At 36.2% G+C, this 20,877-nt stretch overlaps 1 protein-coding gene across 1 annotated transcript in view; it reads left to right on the plus strand.

Annotated features, from left to right (window-relative positions):
* The window catches only part of ADAMTS6 (ADAM metallopeptidase with thrombospondin type 1 motif 6), a 148,518-nt gene that overhangs the window by 102,771 nt on the left and 24,870 nt on the right, over positions 1 to 20,877 (plus strand). The window contains exons 15-20 of the mRNA XM_039567294.1: positions 7,267 to 7,369; positions 8,776 to 8,909; positions 10,627 to 10,750; positions 11,308 to 11,388; positions 15,998 to 16,161; positions 17,874 to 18,012. Of these exons, the coding sequence (XP_039423228.1) occupies positions 7,267 to 7,369; positions 8,776 to 8,909; positions 10,627 to 10,750; positions 11,308 to 11,388; positions 15,998 to 16,161; positions 17,874 to 18,012 (745 nt within the window). The remainder of the gene's footprint in view (positions 1 to 7,266; positions 7,370 to 8,775; positions 8,910 to 10,626; positions 10,751 to 11,307; positions 11,389 to 15,997; positions 16,162 to 17,873; positions 18,013 to 20,877) is intronic.

Consider the following 20,877-nt stretch of genomic DNA (forward strand, 5'->3'; position numbering starts at 1 on the left):
TTGGTTTACCTTGTGAGTTTCCAAAAGCTGTGTGTCTTAAGTTTGCTGGAACTCATGTTGTATCTGTACCACATTAACTGCCACAAGTTAAAGTATCCTCCATGAATCCACGTTTAAGCCCTCTTACACTTTTTATACCTTTGTAACATCCAGTGCTAATGTGTTACACAACCTTACACGGTCTGTGCAAATGTATTTGAAACCTGCTGTTTTGCCACTGGGTATTTGTTAATTACTGTATTTACAGAATGATCCCGCACTTCCATTTTAGAGCTGAGCCCATTGAACAGTGACCTACAGCTAAAGGGGTGGGACACAGTATAAATGTATAAGGTCAAATTATGAACCTAAATTACAAGTTCAAGTAACTTAAAATTCAAACGAGAAAAAAATACACATCAATAAAGAATTTCACTAATAAGTTTCTAAGTCAAATTACAGGTCAGTAGCACTGCCAATATAGAAAGGCTGTCCTATTTTAGTTTTAAATTCATATTAATTTTCATCCTAAATAAAGGAAGTTTGTAACACTGAGAGAATCTGTACCTAAAGATATTGTTTCACCTTTTTATCTTTTGATATATTCAGGAAAATATAATAGTTTATATACTGATTCATTGAAAAAAAATTGCATTTATGATCATTATTAATTATCATAATTATTGTCCCTGCAAACTTCTTTGTGGAGGTTATTCTCTTTATTAGACTGTATTAAAAATTTCCAAATTAAAAATTACTTTCTTGCTGTTGATCACAGCTGCCCTGTTCACACAGCCAAGAAGTGGCCACAGTGTAGTAAAAAAACACAGTGAAGTTTAGATGCTGGTCCAGTAGGACCTGTAAAACTTTTCCAGTTGTCCAACCTTCCAAATCCCAGTGCACCATTCTGCAACCTTGACTGTGTTACTGTTTTTCTGTAGATGTGTATCTTTGCATTTGTCTGTCTTGGTACAATTTTAATTTGAATGGATCTGTTTATCAGATCATACTCCAATTAATTTACCTTTCTCTTTACTTTCACTCAGGTGGTCTTTTTGTAATTGGAAGATTTCATAAACAAGAAATATTTTTGTAGTTGTAGTTCACAAAGGAAAATATTGAGTCACATCAGGTGTCTTTCTATTCTTTCAATTGATAGAATATCCACTTTCAAATTCAGCAACTACCTGATGACTGCTTATTGAAATCTGTCAGACAATATTTAGTAAACTTCACATATACTTTATTGAACTATTACAACATCTTCCAGGATGTTGTCTACTATTAAGTTAAGTAACTTATCAAAATCTAAGCATATTTCATTATTCTTTTACTTTAACCAGGAATTGTAATAAGTTTTAGTTGTTAAAACTTTTACCAAAAAATTCTGATTTGTATTATTGTTTATCTTTCTTTTGTGTAAGTCAAGTATTGGCCAACTTTTCTGCCTATTTGGGATTGATATGAGGCAAACTGTAATCTAGACTATTCTCCTAATACTTTTCAAATAATTACCTTTTTATGCTAGCACTGTTTCAGTTTGTACACAAGGTCTAAAATTTGTTAAAAAACACACACTGGCACACAGCAGCCCTCCTCCTTTAGCTCTTTGAAGACTCTTGTCCAGGCATTATTATTTCAAATATTGTATTTGTCTCCGATCTGCCACAGTAACTAGTATATAAAAATGTTTACATAATATGTAATCCTGTTCCTTCACAAATATACAGTTTTTAATGCCTTTTTATTATTGAGAATGATGCTATAGCTACCTAGACATACCACTGAAATGTTGCTATGATTTGTTTTATTCTTATCATATTAAATACCTTATTGTCACTTTTCAGACAGTTTTATTCGTGGTTGTTTTTGCTTCCCCTATTCTTTATTTATTTATTACGGAGATGCAGTTTACAGGGTCAGAAGAGGAACATACAGAAGGTCTCTGAGGAGGCCATTCAGGCTATTCTCTGGCACAAAGACAAAACAATTCTCGAAACAATTCTTAACTGATGCTTAGGCACCTGAACTGGTTTGAAATGCCTCCAGTCCAGGAAATAACATTAGTATTTTTCAATATCCTTACAATCAGTATAGTTTTCGTAAAACATAATGTATGCTTTTCAATCCGTAAAGATCTCTACTTACTCTTTCCTCAATAAGAAGATAACTGATATTATTCCCTAGACTGGAACCTTTCCTGTGTTTGCAGATTACTATCATGTCTCTTCTTAGTCTTCTTTACACTAGTCTCCATGTTGATAACCATTGGGATCCCAGTAGCACACCTTGAAGCACTAGGCCTCAAACTTAGTTTGTCACCTTAGTGATGGGATTCTGTTTATTCATTTTAGTATTGTTTTAATTTTTCTTACAGTAGTGACAATGTTCATTTAGTACATGTTGATTCATTATGCCCAAAACTCTTTCTTAAAAGCACTGTTTAGGAAGTCACTCTTCAGCTGTGCTTTCACAGCTGAGTGTTCATACCCGAGTGTAGTAATTTGCATCCATTCAAACCACTGCAACAATTTATCAAAATATTTTAAAATTACAGAACTCAATTCCAAGATACTGGTTTCCTACTATTTCAATCAGTAATTTCGACAAGTTATTTGAAAGGGAACTTTGCATTTCATTGCCTAGGTCTGAAAAACAAGTGATTGCAAACCCAAGCCAGGCAATTTGAAAATGCCATCCTTAGAGTTTTTGATCCATTTTTTAAGCATGTTTTTTGGTATGGTTTTACAGTGCATGAACATATTGGTACTTACAGAAGTCTAAATTTACAGTCTTAACGGTTTTGACAATTCTAGTCTATTTCTTTTATATCAATGTGTAGGATTCTATATCACTAAGAATCAGAAACTAGTTTCAAGATATATATAAGTCCTTAGTGCTTGAGAGTTTTTATGGAATGGTGTGTTGATTAATGTAAGTGTTAAGAGCTTGCAAATATGTTATTGTTTTTATGAATAATGTGCTGTTTGTACATTTTTTCTGTTGAAGTTTATTTTGCAGTGTCAACATTCGTTGCCCATCCGTAACTTTCAACATAGCCCTGCCTAAAGTGCCTACTCTTCATAACCCAAAAAATGCCTCATTTTGACTTCATTTTTTTTGCAGAGATGACTTAGTTCTGTTGTCCCTTTTTTTGATCATTTTAATCCTTTGGAAACTGTGCACACACTCCTACTAGACTTATTTCTTGTCAAGCACTTCCAAAGCCATATATGACTTCTTAATTCGAAAGGCATCTGCTAATGGAAACACTGAGATCAGCAGAAAATAACATTAGCTAGTAAGTTCTGGAAACATAAGGGTGGTATAAAGAACACAGTCATCAGAAAATTGTTTTCTACTACCAACCACATTATCTCTAACAAAAAAATATGTCTTTTTTCAACCAAAGTGTTTTTAGTTAAAAAAATAATACAAAATGCTAGTAGAACCATAAGAAACATTATTTCTCAGTTAAAGTAACTCATTGATTTAAAATATTTATAAGGATGTCAATCTTAATTTGATATACATCTAAAATTGTAAAAGTCTACTTTTTTATATATATAATGAAAAACATGGTTTGCTTACAAATTCTGGGAATGTTTTATGTATATAAGTGTGTGTACATACTTGTTTAAAAGTTTCTTGTTCTTCAGTCCTTTCTCTTCATAGCATGGGTTTTTTGTTGGTTCCTTTCATTATGCATACATTCACAGATATTGTTACTTTCCTAATTTTAGTATTTTCAAGCAATTTTTTTCTGAAATGAATTTATGTGAGAAGCCACATTTTGTAATAGTACCTGAGTTTGAACTGTGGCTCTTCTGGCTGTGTTTCTCATCTTCTTTGAGGTCTTGTATAGACCTTTGTTAATAGGAAATGATGAGTTCAGTTGCTGAAATCTGCCTGACCCCAAACTCCAAGATAAGCAGGTGTTGTGTCAGTGTTGGTTCAATAATTTGTTAACGCTTTTTAAACTCAAAACCTCTTCTTCTCCGGACTTTCTTCAGACCTGATTTTAAGTTGTCATAAGCTTGCTAGATTCCTACCTTATGATTTGCAGTCTCATAAAAGAGAATTTGGAGACACAAGCAGTCTTTACTTGACAAGAGTTATCCCTGTACTGTGATTGCATGAAAAAAGTGAAATATCTTACCCAATAAAGAGAAGCAGCTATTCCACATTTGCATCGGGAAAAGAACAGATACACAGAGTTAGTGCCAAAGAGCTGACATTTTGTAAATGCATTTTGTAGCTTACCTTGTAGTAATCTTTTTGCATTTCTAGGCCTAGGTTTTCATAGAGTCTTAGGTTGGAAGGGACATCAAGGACTATCTGGTCCAACATTTCTCTGCAAAAGCATGGTCTGGACAAGATGGCCCAGCACCCTGTCCAGCCAAATCTTAAAAGTATCCGCTGTTGGGAAATCACCACTGCTCTGAGGACAATATTCCAACCGCCATTTGTTCTCATCGAAAAAAGCTTTTCTTCTGTGTCCAGTTGGAATATCCCCAGGGATTACTTGCACACATCACATCTCCTCTATGTGACTCCTTGTAAAAGAGAGAATCTCCATCTTCTCTGCAGCCACCCTTTAAATACTGGAACAAGAGGATAAGGTCTCCCCTAAACCTTCAAGGCCCTCAAGGCTGAACAAACCCCGTTCCCTCAGCCATTCCTCACATGCCAGACTTCCCAGCCCTGTGATTTTCTTTGTGGCTCTTCTCTGGATCCTCTCCAGCCTGTCCACATCTGTTTTGTACACCAGGGGCCAAAACTGAACACAGTATTCCAGGTGTGGCCTGACATGTGCTGTGTGGGGTGGGATAAGGAATTCATCTCTGCTGGTGAAGCCCTTGTTGGAGCCACCAGGATCTTGCTCCCTTTGTGTGCTGCAGGAGCACACTGGTCCCTCAGATGGAGCTGAGTCCACCAGGTGCCCCAGACCCTTTCCAAAAGAGCTGCTCCCAAGCTGGGTAGATCCCAGCCTGTGCTGTGCTCCTGGATCATGCTTTCCTGGGTGCAAAACCTTACTCTTTTCCTGCTGAACTTCACAATGTTCTCATTAGCCCACTATTCCGGCTTATCCAGGTCTTTCTGCAGGGTGGCTCTCCATTCCCAAGTATCCACTTCCTCAGACAGTTTATTATTATTGGAAAAATGCACCAGGATACACTTGATCCCATCCTCTAGATCACTTTGGAAGGTAAACAGTGGTGGGCCCAGTATCAATCCCTGGGGACCCCACTTGTGACAGGTTTGAAGAGGAGTGATTGACCACTCACTCCCCTGGGTGCTGTGGGTCAGCCAGGTCCCCACCCACCATACGGACCCCTTGTCTAGGCCATAACACAGCAGCTTCTCCAGGAGGAGGCTGTGGGAAGCAAGACTGAGAGCCTTGGAGAAATCCAGGCAAGCAACATCCACCACTCACCCAACATCAACTGTGTTATAGAGGGCAACCAGGTCTGTCAAGCATAGTTTCAAATGCATTTCTTGAGATCATAGCCTTTAGCTTTACCTCCTGTCACATATTGGTAAGATACTAAAAAACAGTAGGAAAACTAGGCAGGAAGACTACATCTCAAAGATAGTGAGAATTTTTTTGGAGTATAAAAAGAAAATCTTGATCCTTCTTTACTCATTTTTGTATTTTATTATTTTGTCCTTGTATAAATATTTAGATAAAGGGTTTAATTATGGGGGTGATTTATTTAACTGGTAAGGGGAATTCAGTGCAATTAAAATACCAGTTGTGTAGAGCTGAGCAAGTGGTACTGATGAAGTGTGTAGTGAACAGTACTGGAGAGATTCAGACCCTAGCTTTGAGGAGTGCCAAGACTGGGCCTTCTACTGCTTGGAGAATGTGATGCAGAGAGGCAAATTTAGTTTGGGTTACTATTAAGAACATCCTAAAATTCAATTTTTTAAAAATTTATGTGGTTAAAATTTGTGTAGTTATTTTGAATTCTTATTGTTATCATCTGAAGGATTATTGAATCAAAATAGTTGTACTCTCTGTTCTTACCAGTTAATGCATTGTATTTAAAAATGTATTTTTAATTCGAAGGAGGTAATAGGGTAATAGAGAAAATTTAAAATATAAATACTCTCTAATGTCCACTGTTATAATTCATATTGCTACAGCTTCAGAATCTGAGAAAAAAAATTAAAAGTTCCTGAATCATATGGCAGTGGGCTGGCTATCATGAGATCTTGATTAATATACAATGAGAATCATAATTGTTATGTTTATAGTTGCATTGTGCAATACACTTTTAGAGTTTATAGAGTCCTTTTCAGTTGAACGCATTTCAGATTCCTGAGAAGTGCTAACTGGCTTAGGTACATAAGAAGACAAGTAAAATGCCATAAAATTGACTCTTCTCTTGCACATAAAGTAGTAATATTTATTAGCACCTTTGATATCTGTCCAAAAAATCCTTTTGTCTTCCACTCTAAACAGGATTTTAATCTGCATTTTAAATACTTTCTGATGAAGCTTGCAATTTCAACAGGTACTTAAACATTGATAACAATGTTTAATATGCTGGGGGTCTATTCAAGAATACTTGGAATATGCTGATGAAAAATGTTATAAATAGCAAAGAATTCTGTTTCTCCTGTAATTCTTTCCAAGATTAATTTTAGTTAAATCTACCCTCATTCCAAGTAAAAAAGATACTTCATGGTTTTGTAATTGTTAATGCAAAGCAATGAAAAAGTAAATGAAAGTTTTTATTTCTTGATGCACGGAGCCTGGTAATCAGAGCCAGACGTGCTATCTATTCTCATTCTCAGCCTTAAAACAATGCTTTTGTCAAGGCTACGTGTAAGCAGGAATGATATAGTTCTCTAGAAACTGTTTTTTTTTCTTGATGTCTTAATAATGTGTCTCAGTATAACTGCCTAGTACAGCATAATTGAACCTACAGCTCCTACCAGATTTTTTTTCCAGCTGTTTTAAATGTGTTTATAAGAAGGTAGCTGATGGATTGATTATGACACATAGTTTGACAGGATTCTGGTTTTCCAGTTTTATGGAAACTGTTATGTAACACTTACTTTTCTTTAAATTACTTCAGCTATTTCATGCCAGCCTAAGATTGCAAATAGACACTTCAACTGTAAAGTAATAAAGCAAATTTCAGAATCAGAGCCACAAGACAAAACAGGAAACCACCTTCTAATCTCTTGCATGATTGCATTTGCAGTATAAGCATCTAAGCATTTCCTTTCATGTTTATATTGGGAACAAATTAACTATTTTGTCTCATTTTTTAGCTGTGTCCTTCAGGGGCCCGTGATTTTAGAGAGAAGCAATGTGCAGATTTTGACAATATGCCGTTCCGGGGAAAGTATTATAACTGGAAACCCTACACTGGAGGTAATGGTTAGCATTGCAGAAATATTATCGTATGTGAAGACTTCAAAATTATATAAATGTTGTACAGAGAGTTATGTTTGTAAATACAATGTTTTGATTAAAATAGCGTGAGCTAAGATTTTTAAGCTTGTACTTTCGTCAGTTGCTGAAAATGTTATGAAGAGCAACATTTCTTTATTGTAGTAGATTTTGTTTTGGTGTGAAGGGGAGTCAGCATCATTGTAGAGACTCCACTTTAAAAATAGGGAGGCCTTCTCCACCTGCATCTGTAATAGAATTAGAGATTCCATAGGTGATTATTACCGCAGACCTGGGCCCTAGGGTGTATCACCGTGTCCCGCAGCCATGGGGAGGAGGAGGAGAGAAGATCCAGCAGGCAGGAATTGTGCAGCAAGATTGATTTATTTAATTATTTTACAAACTCTTTTATAGACTTTTTTCTTCATAGTCTAATTGGACAAAGGATCAGCCACCCCTTGGGGGTGATTGGCTAAAATCCTAAAACATCCATTGTCAAAATATTTTTCTACTGTACCATAAACAAGACTTTCCAAGGTTGCAGGTGGCTTGGTTGTTTACAGTCTCTGCTACCTCTTCTGTGAGAGAGAAAAGTCTCTCACGGACTTAGAAAATAGCAAGAAAATCCTTGCTAGCAGCATTTTTGTATCTCCAGGTGATCTGCAAGTGCCTCTTTTGCCACAGTGATGAGTTGAGTAATCTTGCAATAAGTTTGCCTTTCCTAAAGTCAGAATATTACAAAAAGGAGAAAGATGTAAAAGCATTTATAGGAGTCTCTAAAGACTACTTCAATAATTGCATTATTTATAAGAATATAGTTTAATGAATTATTTTCCAATTCTAAAGCTGGAGGGCATAACTTGTGTTTTTAATACATTATTGACCTGAATGGTTTTACCAATGATTTTTAACTTAACAGCCTAAATGGTTTTACAAACAGTTTTTTAGATTAAGAGCCTAGGGAAGGTCATCACGATCATGTGATCTGAGTGTAATTCAACAGGACTGAACTCTCAATTCAGATATTCTGATCACAGTTTTGATATACTTCTAGCACTACATTCTCTTGCTATTCCTCCTTTTCAAATAGTGAAGTGGTATCCTTGTTGTTTTAAATTTTTCAATAATCATTAGGACTGTGCTGGCATAATGGCATCATTATGGAGCCAGCCAGCCTTGACATATATTGCTATGTGAAATAATATTTTTTGCAAAAAAGAAGAGTCAAATAAATCAGTAAGGGGAAGTTAAATAAACAGTATACCTTATATTTGTCAGGTATGAGATTGTCTATTTCAGATCTGTTTATGTATAATATTTTTAACTAAACCTTAACTTTTCAAGGTTTCTGTTAATTTTTTTTCCTTTCATTTGTTTTTGTTGTCCAGGTGGGGTTAAACCATGTGCATTAAACTGCTTGGCTGAAGGGTATAATTTTTACACTGAACGTGCTCCTGCAGTGATAGATGGGACTCAGTGCAATGCTGATTCACTGGATATCTGTATCAATGGAGAATGCAAGGTTACAAATGTTTTATAAAGTACTTATGGATTACTTTGTTGTGTCTGCTGTCAGCTATATTTAGTTATGGTACTTGTATATTACATAAAAGGAAGTGTTGACAGGTCAAATTGTTAATAAAAGTGTAAGATTGAGACAAAAAGTTAAGAAAGGTATTGCATAAAATAGACGAATAATTTGAATTTCAGTAACTTCTCAAAGACATTAGTAGAATCTGCCATTTTATCTGGCAGATAAAATACTTGCTTTATGGTTTCTGTTGAAGAGCTGATGGAAATGGCAACAGGAGATGAACAGGTTCCTTTCTCTCTTCCAAGGCCTGTTCCATGATTTCAGTTGGAACTTCACTCTGGTTGAAAAACACTAAATGTGAACATATTAATTTGTTTAACTAGCTCATCCTATTGCAAAAAATCATGCTGTTAATGTAGTTGGAACAGAAAGTCATCACTATTGCTCTGTGGTTCTAGGAAAAAATGTATTATGATGTAAGTATTTGCCATTTACTAAAAATCTGATCATCTTGTAAAATTCCTATAGTACAAGAATTTCAATAGAATTGGGGTCCTATACGGTATTTTTTGGTTATTAACATTCCAATGCTTCCTCAGTTTAGCGAAGCATTTAATTATGTACTTAGTCTAGACATTTGAAAAGTACTGGTGACTCTAAAAATTATTTGATTTCAACAAAACCACTAACATAACTAAAGCTTAATGCTGAAGTTCTTTGCTAAATGGAGGGCTGAAGATGTATGTTTATTGAATGACATAGTGAGATCAAAAGATTTTGCCATGTTTTAGTAAACTGATGGAAAAAATCTCAAGTTGAGAATGACCTGTGAAGAAAGTTGGGTGTCTGTCATCTTGGTGAATTAGTAGTTTGAAATGTAAATAGTTGAAATAATAATGTTTTGTCAGCTATTTAAAGTATTTTAACTTTTCTTATGAAGTGTGTATTAGCTGTTTACAAGGTGGCAAATAATAGTGCTAGACAGGAAACAAAGACAGCTAGACAGTTATGTAGCTACCTTCTTCTTTGTATGACTCCTGGAAAAATACTGGCAAGCTGCAGTCTTTATTCTGTTTACAACCTACTTGTTTCATCCTAATTTTTTTTCTTTTCCCCAATGGTTCTGTCTTTATTTTAATTTATTTTACTTTATTTTCATCTATTACAGCATGCTGTTCAGCCTTTCACTATGTTTCATTCAGTATTTATTATTACTGTGAAGTCATTTACACTTTATGTTCAGACTTATTAAAATTTCAAGTTTCCCGTGCAGCATTTGGAAATATGGTCTATGAAGCTGTAATGCCTTACGAATACTACTTATGCTGTCAGCAAATGTTTACCTTGAAGAAGCAATATAGATGGCATGCAGCTGTTTTAATATCAAATAACTGCATCAGCAATCATTTATTGATAAGTATAATAATTATATTATTTGCAAAACACTGTGAAATCCCTTACTGGAAGTCACAGTAGAAATGCAAGGCTTTTATTAATCAAGATTTGATAACAACCCAAAACATGAATTATTCTCCTTTTTTATCTTCTTTCATTGTCAAGTGAGAACCCACTTAAAGTCTTGGTTATCAAAAATAGAGTAGATAAAAAGAACTGAATATCTCAAACTTGAACACTTGAAAGAACTTCAGAAATAGTGGTGCATGACCATCATGCTGTTAAAATGTTTGTTTTTATCTGCTCTCAGCATGTAGGTTGTGATAATATTTTGGGGTCTGATGCTAAGGAAGATAGATGCCGTGTTTGTGGAGGAGATGGGAGTACATGTGAAGCCATTGAAGGTTTCTTCAATGATTCATTGCCCAGAGGAGGTATGTACATGTATGTCCATTCTGTTGCACAATGCGTGTAGATGACTCTTTAGCAAATATTAGTGCTGTCTTCAGCACTAACTTCCCAGCATGACATTGCTGTTGTACAGTTTCCATCTCTGGAGTTTTTCATGACCCAGCAGGATAAAGCTCTGAGTAACTTGGTCTGATCTATTAGCTGCCCCTACTTGTAACAGGAAGTTGAGCTAAATGGCTGACTGAAATCCTCTACCACTTGAATTATCTATGATCCTAAGGCCCTTTTAAATGTTAATTCCTTAAAATACAGTGTTGAAAATATTTTATTAGCACTTAAAAAGGAATTCCTGAATACATAAGTTCTTGCCATCAGTTAAAAATTATGTGAAGTTTAAAGAATTTTCCTTTGTATCACATGAAAGAAAATGTTCAAGTACATTTGAATCCCATATCTCATACTAATTTTATTCTAAAATTATTCTAATTTATTACTAAAATTAATTCATTAATGGTTATTTTCATTACTTAAAAATGATGAAAGAAAACAACAGCAAATAAAATGTATCTTTGTCTTACAGGGTATATGGAAGTGGTTCAAATTCCAAGAGGTTCTGTGCACATTGAAGTAAGAGAAGTGGCGATGTCAAAAAACTACATTGGTAAGGGGAATCTTTATATAGCAGATTGTTGTTAAGTCAGAGTGTATGTTGTGACTTGAAAGCACATTTCCTGGTTTGGTCAAACCTTATACACAATAGAAGCAGCAGAGGGAATAGTTAGCTGTTAATACAGCTAAATTGGGATAAGACAGTTAGTAGTGAGTTAGGGTGTATTCTCTTAAATGGAGCTACGTGTTTCCTCCTTGTCCATTCAGTGCAAAATCATGCCAACTTGACTATAGCTAAAGTGTTAGACTTGAACTGAAGTGGATGAGGAAATAATTCTCAATATGAGGAAATAAAATACTTGGTAACAAGGAAATAAAATTCAAATAATCTCCTGTCCCACTGTGAAGTAGTGTCTTCCATCTGGAAAGTGTCTTGGGGGATTAAACTGTTTAAAAACACGATTTTATTTCATCAGCAGCCTAAGTTACTTAAATGCTAACAATCCTGTCTCTTTACTTCAAGGGAATTTAATGTATCAATTACACAATGTTGCTGCATTGTAGGTTCTAGACACCATTCCTGGTTTCTGGGTAAGAAAATTAGGTGCAGAAAAAGTATGTGATTAATTGAAATCTTTCAGGAAGCCTACTGTAAAGCCTAGGATTAAATTCAGAGTCTCAGATTTTCACTCATTTCTCTGGAGATTGTTAAATGTGCTTTCTGTTTTTTTAATACTGATATTTACAGATCTGACTTAGTCAAACTCCAGAGAACATGCATTGCTGAAAGTTTATGTACCTTGGTTTGCATAGCAGTCAGTTGACAGTGGTTCAAGAACACCAGTTTTAGTCAGAAATGGATTAGAGAGCTAATTAGTTGTACAGCAATCTAAGAAATTAACACTAGCAAAAGCTATTACCTCTTTAAGCTGAAAAGCAACTGCTGAGGCGACTTCTTTCAGTCTTTAGTGCATGTAGGTGGTAAATAACACTAACATGTTGGAAAGGATTGTGATGTGTGTGAGTGTGAGTTAGAAAGGCAATTATCCTCATCGGAACATGAATTCCTAAGTAGATTATATTGACAATAATTGTTGCTGCCTGTTCTGAGTTTCCCTTCCCCCTCCCGAAGACACTTGCCTCTGCCATGTGCTCTGAGCTCCTTTGTTCTAAGCGTGGGCAAAACCAAATGTAACTCAGACTCTTCAGCAGTGTCTCACTGTCCGGTCACCCCGGGTCCGCCCCCAGTCCTCCCCTTTCCCTTCTCCGGATACAAGAGACGATCGAGGGAGGCCCCGCCCTCTCCTGGCTCTGCTATCCTTCCTGTGAGCGTCTTGTCGTCTGTTTGTTTTGAAAGCTTCTAACTGGAGGAAATTGAGCGAGCAGGGAGCTCTATTTCTCCCTCTTTGCTTCTGCTGGTGGTACTTGCTCTGCAGCTGATTCAGGTACCGATTTTAGAGCTACTAAAGTGCCAGATTGCCCGTGCTACCTCTCTGGGCTGCTCAAGGCTTTCTAAGGCATTGAAATACAAGCGCTAGCCGGTATAAAGCTGAAAAGATACCTCTTCAAATAATGGCACCTTTTACTGCTGAATGCCTACCTTTCTTTCTGCCTGCCCCCATCCTTCTGTAATTCAGCAGACAGTCAATCTCCCTCCATTCTGCAGGATTAATAACACTACCAGCAACTGAGTGCTTACTGTTCTTTCAGCATCATGCTCCCCAGGACCCCTCTCCCATGTCAAAATATACCACATTTAAGTCTGCTTCTGTATCCTGCACTGACGTTTCAAAGAGAGGTGGCAGGAGGGAGTCATGCTATGTATCTTGTCATGGTCATTATCTGCCAAGAACTCTTTAATGGACAGCTGAAAACCAGAACAAAGATGCTGCTGCAGTTGATTGTCATTCTTTTCTAAGAGTAGAGCAGAGGATGCTGGAAAAGCATTTTGATTGGCACCGTCTGAATAAAATAAATGAAAAATACAAGTTTTTTGGTTTAAATAGATAATACATACAATGTCATTGGTATTTAATCTGGCCACAGATCTAAAAACGTAAAGTTGTACATAAACACCTTTTTATATGCTTGTCACAAATTCAAGGGATTCTTGGACTTTCAGGCTCTGCCCTCACTACCTTGTTTCATGCCACAGAGCCCTGACTCCAAATGACCAAATGACCAAAATGGGTGCTTCCTCTCCTTTACTAGTTTTTTGTGTTTCCAGCTTTCAAAGGTGCCATTATATCCTAGTGAAAGATAATCTTTTGAAGTTGCAGGGGCTATTTCATTTTGTTATGGTGTATTTTGTTCATTGAGTGTGAACCAGATCTCTGTTTTAGGATAACCAGTTTCTGGGGAAAGGAAGGCTTTGATTTGTCTGCTCCCTTAAAGGAACTAGACAAGCAAAATGAGTTTATTATGTCTAAGTACAAAACCCAAGGGTATTGTTTTATGAATATTTCTTCAGTGGCAGTGTCCACTTCACAGCTCCTTCTCTGTCTTTATGGAGTTCCTCTTGTTGTTCCAGGACAGCTCTTTGTGTGGCCATACCATGAATAAGATTATAGAACTGATTCTACTGAAAATAACCATTTATGCATATTACTATATGTTGTCTTATGTGCAGTACTGCCAAATACATGATTACAGTTTAAGAAATAAATTTCTCCATTTGAAAGTATACTAAACCTTCTCAGTTTTGTAGTAGTCAAGACTGTTCTAGTTGGAGATGTCCCTGCTTATTGACTAGATGACCTTTAAAAGTCCTTTTCCATCCAAACTATTCTATAATTCTAAAATACAAAAAAATAAACCCCTCTTCCTCTGTTGTTGTCACACTGGCTCCTTTATTCAAACTAAGGCTTTCAAACTAACTCACAGCAAACATCCGGTAGTTCCTTAAACTAGAATGCAGTTCTTTGAAAGCCATGACCTCAAATTTGGGGTGCAGTTAGATAATTCAGTTAGCTCTCTATGTGACAAAATAGGTGTAAAGCCCATTTCTGGAGCTGCACAAATAGTACAATATTTTAACTGATTTCTCCAACAGATAACCCAGCAGCAACAAAATTTTTTGTGTTCAGAGCTGCAGAAAAAACTGCATGTTTAGTAATGCTGTTACCTTCCCTTAAATGGCTTGATCCAAGGTGACACATGGCTTTATATTCCTCTTATGCTAGTTTTCTGTGGGCTTCCTGCATTTCAGGTTCTCATAAATGATTTGATTAGGAACATGAACTTGTTCTTTCTGTCTCATATGCTACTAGCATTATACCACTGCATAATTGTTATTATGTAATTATTGGACTACTGTTCACAGCTGTGGCCTTCACCTGTGCATAACAACTCACATTAGGTAAATATATTTACAGAATGAAAATGCATTTTTCTTTGGCAGTCAAGTAAAAAATTACCTGCTTTGCTTTTGGATGTATATTAGTTTAAGCACATATAGCATAGGTATGTTAATTTTCAGACCTTATGGTGCTGATGGAAATGTTTACTAATTTCTGCTGAATATCATTGTCACCAGTAGAACAGTACCACCTCTCGCACTATCTCCCACTCACATTAATGCTCTCTGATCTGTTTTAGACAGTTTAAGCATCACCAAGGCATTTTTTCTGTTTAAGGTAAACTAACACACACATGTAGTTGAGAATAAAGTGTCAGATAACTGAAGTTGTCTTACTCCTTTACATTATGATGTGAAGTTTTTCCCTATCCAGTAAAGTCACTTATTTGTCTCAACCAAAAATGACATGTGCTTTCACTATGGGGTTCCAACCATAATGTTTACTTTAAAAATATGTTTTATTTAAAATAAATAAACTATGTAAAACTTGGTAATCTTCACCTTAAAATCAAGAAGTCAATAGTTAATTAACTGAATATTCACCTTAAGATACAATGTCAGTTTCATATTTAGAAACTTAATATTATTAATAAAATATCAAATACAAATCCCTGAATAATATGTGCTTGCCCATCCTAATGGTCGGTTAGCTATGAAATTTCTGTTTTATCTACAATGCTTTCATGGTTCAACACTGTAAATTAAGAAGGATAAAATATTTTACCAGATTAAGTAGCTAATTTTTCAGTTGTAGTAGAAATATCTTGTATTTGTGCTTTAATGAGGAGAAAGAAAAAGTCGTAGACCTATGCAATAAAACAACAGCCAGCTGGTGCCATATGTCAGACTCAATGTTCCTTCTCTTTTTTTCCTCTGCACATTGTCTGTGATACTTATTCCATGCCCCCAGCTTCTTAATCTAAACATGAGGTTGATAACTGATTATACATTTCAGGCATGCATGTATCTCATGTAGTTCAGCATACATTGCACATGGAGTCAGTTTTAAAGCTGAAGATATATTTCAAGTTACATGAGGCGTTCTGGTTCATTTCATACAGCATCTGCATGTTGAAATGTGCAAAATAATCTGCACATTGAAGATTATTGCAGAGGCAAAATTGTTGATTTACATGAAGGATATTTTGACCAGGGCTAAAGAAAAGGCTTTATATTGTTTGAAAAAACAGTGATATAGAGCTGAATCTCACATAGTTCTAACAGATTAGTAGATTAATTTACAATGGCTTCTCCATTATAAATGCTGCTTCCAATTTTTAGGTGGCTTGTATTTTTTTTTAAGCTTTAAAATCTGAAGAGGATGACTACTATATTAATGGTGCCTGGACTATTGACTGGCCAAGAAAGTTTGATGTTGCTGGAACAGCTTTCCATTACAAGAGGCCAACAGATGAACCAGAGTCTCTGGAAGCACTAGGCCCTACTTCAGAAAACCTCATAGTCATGGTAAAGTTATAATAAATATATTTTTGAAAATTGAAATGTGTATTTGTGTTCTGAGAAAAGACAATGCCATTAATGAAATCAAAATAGGTTGAGTTTACAAACAGGATACAGCTTGCGTAGCTGGGACTTTGTGTGAGTGTTTTAACACAGATTTCCTACCTTTCAAAACTGGCTGGCAAACATTGTCATGAAATAGGGATAAAGTCAGAAGAGCACCAGGAAATCTCACTGAAAATGAACCACATCTCTTTAAATGTGGTTCACAGTAGTGGTAGCCAAAATTGTAAATGGGCCATATATCGTATTTTTGCATACTGCCAACACTTGACAGTTCCCAACAGTTCTGCACGTGTCAGTAGCTTTAAGCCTGAGTGTGACCATATATACTCTTACCACAGAATGAGTATAATGGTATGACGCGTGTTAAAGTATACTCCTGTGACATACATTGCTCTTAAAACATTTTATAAAGTATGAGAATGTAACAGAAGGTATGATCCAGGATCCTAATATCATCTCTGACAACAGGCAATAGTGAGCCTGCTGTTTCACTACTGTGTTGAGGAGGAGTGTAAGAACAAGGTGATACTTTCCCAGTGTATTCTGTCAGCTGCCAGATTTGCAGTTCAGGGATTGCTTGAGCCAGATAGGATATTTTTTTGTATAGAATAATTGTTGCATGGATATCCACATTTTAGGCAGCATTTCCAAACACCTGAATAATCTTTTTTCCTTCTGTAGCTGTCCATAAGCTAGACAGTCCACACAGAATGAGTTACACCATTATAGTGGCTTCTTTCATTCAGTCTGTGTCACTGACTTCCTTTCTGAAAGTTCTCTGCTCTTTTTGCCCTGTGGAGGTCGGCAGATATGCTTCTGCAAAATGTAAGAGAAAGTAAAAATGGATGAAAAGTAGCTCCAAGGTGAGTCAGATTGCTGCATCTAACATGCATTAGCAATGAAAAAAAAAGTTTGATAGAGAGTCAAAGGCTAGTGTTGGACACATAATCTGTAGAAGTACAGTTCAACAGTGAGGATAGACAAAAACTCATGGTGATTATTGCACTTGTGTCTGTGTCACCTGCAGTGATGTGGCTGCAGCAAGAGTTTTGTTATTCCTTTAAAGGAATCACAGGTGTGATTCCACCAAGCTTATGTTGTTGGCTATTGCATTAGGGGAAAACAATGGCCTCAACAACAGTCTGTTGGTGTTACTATCATTACTGGAAGTAATGTAATGTACTGTAGTCACTAGAAGGGCTAACAAGGGAAGAGATAGGTTCAATTGTGGCTTGTACTCCTCACAAGATTTCAGTTAGAACTGCTGCATGTTTCTACAGTAATGTCTTTTTCCAGCTTTGTCCTCCCATAATTATTCAGGTCTCAAGTTAGTTTCCATGAAGATACTAATTTTGTGAAAACTAGCTTTTTCAAACAATTTGGTCAGGAGTAAGGAACTGACAGAAATAATAAAATTGTGTTAAGGGAGAAAAAAAAGATAAAGCTCAGCTTAGATAAAAATATTTCTCTTTTGTATATAATTTAAATGTTATTACAGATTCTTTTGGGGGATATCTAAGTAGAATGACTGTGACTTCCTTTATTACTTTTTTCCCATTCAGCAGAACTCAGCACGTGCCTAGAATAAATGTCACTGTGTTTGCCCTTTGCTTGCCTGTTTTAATGGTATAACCAGTTGTTTTCAACTACAGATTCTGCTGCAGGAACAGAATTTGGGGATAAAATATAAATTCAATGTTCCAATCTCTCGCACTGGCAGTGGAGACAATGAGGTTGGCTTTGCATGGAATCATCTGCCTTGGTCAGAATGTTCTGCCACTTGTGCAGGAGGTAAGACACCACCCAGTCAAGCTACAGGGTAAACTGAATTGCAAGATGCACTTCACTATATAATTATCTAGGTGACTAATTGAAAACATTTCTTTCAGGTATGCCTCGAACCTTAACAAACATTTATTTTAATCACAGCGGATTTTGTTGGTTTTAAGTACCTTTAATATGTTCAGATCTTTTTGTTAATACAGTGTATCTTGGCACAGTGTCTCTCTTTGCTGATAATTCTGAGACTCCCTTGAAGCTGGTATGTTTGTTTTTCACAGGAGCTTTGCTGATAAAGGACATCAGAAGTTTTAAGTAAGGAGATTAAAAGTGAGAAGGCAAAATAGGCAGTAAATAAAGAGATGTGTCTCTGTGTGTTTGTAGGTGTGCTTCACACAATCCTAGTCAGCCCTCCTACCCTCCAGCCACCAAAGTTTAGGATGCATTTTGGCAGCTCCTCTGTAGAAGATGCTAACAATTGGATTTTACTTGCCAGCCCATAGCAATATCTGAGAATTGTTGCCCTTGGGCAGCAGTGGGGGATTTGTAGGTTGTCCCATGCGGTTCATCATGGGTGGCTTTTGCCCACAACTTACTGTATTCCTAATCCTCCCTCTAGTGGCCACCAATGCAATTCTTTACCTCTGGCTGGGAGAGCAGGACAGTTGGCTTCCTTCAAAGCCAACACCATTGCTGCTGCAAGGACTGGTGAGTAGAAGTGCTGTGTGAACAGTATCTTTCTTCTCTCTGGAGACTGAATGAATCATCTCCCCAACATACCTCTGTTCCAGAAGATATGGGAGAGTGCTTTAAATGCATCTCAGAATTTCAGTTTCTACGGCACTGTGGAAAGCCCGTATCAAGAAGAAGACGCCATATTTTTTTAAAGGACCTTTGGACCAAATACTTGTCACTTTCTTGTTTTTTCTGTCTGTGGGAAGTATTCATGTTTAGAACCATCATGACTCACCTTTCTGCTGGAAGCTGCTGTGGCTGTTTCTAGTTGTCTGCAGTTGAAATACAGCCAACCCTACATAATACACAAAGGACAACACAGATTCTTTTCTGTGCCACTAGAGAAAGTCTTGAAACAAAATAGAGGATGATGCCAACTTTTCCCAATATTTTTATGTTCACTTGTTGGATTGCTGGTTGACAGATTGCGTTTTTTAACTCCAATTTTAGTAATGGTAAGTGTGGCAGGGAAAAAAACATTTTAAAGGAGAAGTACGAAGAAGAAAAGTGCCTGGTTCCTAGAGAAAGAAAGTTCCAATGATCAGAACCTTAAAGGTATTGTCAATTCCTGGTTTTTGGGATGGTAATGAGCTAATGATCTTTCTGAAGTCATGGGAAAGCTCCCATTGATTTAGGTAGAGACAAGATTTTAACCATGGATCTTCTGCCATGAAGGTCATTGTCATTTCACACATTTGACAAAATACAGTGGAAAAAATAATTGGCTCTGAAGGAGTAAGTACTAGTCTAGATTAAAAAATTTTGATGTAATTATTAGATTTCAAGGGAAGATTTGTGAATCCCTAAAAGCAGCATGTATTTATTAATTTAAAATCAGAGGAGGTGGAGGAGAGATTTTCTTTGGTAGCTTATGGTGGCCAAATCAGGCACTTTTCTCTCCTCTCTTTCAGTTTAATTAAAGGATATACTGTGGTCGCTTATTTTCACTGAGCACCATACTCATAAATAAATATTTCATTGTAGCTGTAATTAATGTTAAAAAATATATCTGGTTTCTCTGTGAGAGAACCTGCTATTCCCCTCAGTTTATGAAACACCTTTCTCCATATGCCAAAAGAAGACACAATTCTAAGGAGGAGCTGAGTCAGGAAAAGAGAAAAGGGAGACAAAGGTTGAAGAGAGCTAATATAAATATGAAATATTGAGGAAGCTTAGAAATGAAACCACTGTATAGCTGTATTTATTTCTATAGTATTCATTATTAAGTCCATGCTTGAACTCGGTCTTTAAAAGACACATTTTGATAGACCTCAAAATACAACACAATATTAAACAGCTAAAGAATTTCTCACTGAAGGTAAAAAAGGATAAGTATGTGTGAAGAATATTGGCATGGAATTTATTTTTTATTTATGAGATTAAAGAAATATATTGTGTATTAGGAAAAGACTGTGAACAAATTAAAGGCACCAACATTTTCCAGCCTCTTACTGTAGCGTATGGGCTAATTAAGTTTGATCACGATTTGTCTTGATCTAGGAAAGCTCCAGATAACATAGAGCCAGATATACTTTTATAGCCAAGTGTAGGGTTTATATCAAAGCTGTAGGCAAATCTGTCCATCTCTGAACTTGTCTGTGTTTGAAGGTTATGTCTTTTTATCTAGGTGTATGTAAGACTTAAAAAGCTGTCTTAGAAGAACATCAGCTTTGCAAGTATTTAGAAGCCAGGACATGTCAGAAATAAGAATGATTATGAAATACTGTTTTCTGTAGTTACATGTGTTCTATTAAAGAGGGACCAATTGACCAGGGACTGTTTTCAGAGGCTGTTAACAGGCTACCTTATGTCCACTCAACATTGCTTAAGTCTAGTTTTTTTCTAAATCAGGCTAACTGTATCTGCGTTGCTTATTTTGACCAAGTCTGTGACTCTTAAAACATGGATATTACTTGATGTAGTAACCAAAGTGAACTTGAGCATATGTGTTGAATGTCATGGAACAGAGCATAAAGACATTGTGGCAGTACAAAGTTTAAATAGTTTTGGAGTACTGTATATGGCAGAAGTGTCTGATTTTTTGTGCTGTTTCTTCTTCATAGTGTTTTGAGAGCAATCCACTGCATTCAGCTCTTCCTAGAGCCGTTAGAATGCCTTATCTTGGAGAAAGGTAACTAGAGC

This window comes from Corvus cornix, chromosome Z (assembly GCF_000738735.6).
Source record: "Corvus cornix cornix isolate S_Up_H32 chromosome Z, ASM73873v5, whole genome shotgun sequence".
Taxonomy (NCBI): Eukaryota; Metazoa; Chordata; class Aves; order Passeriformes; family Corvidae; genus Corvus; species Corvus cornix.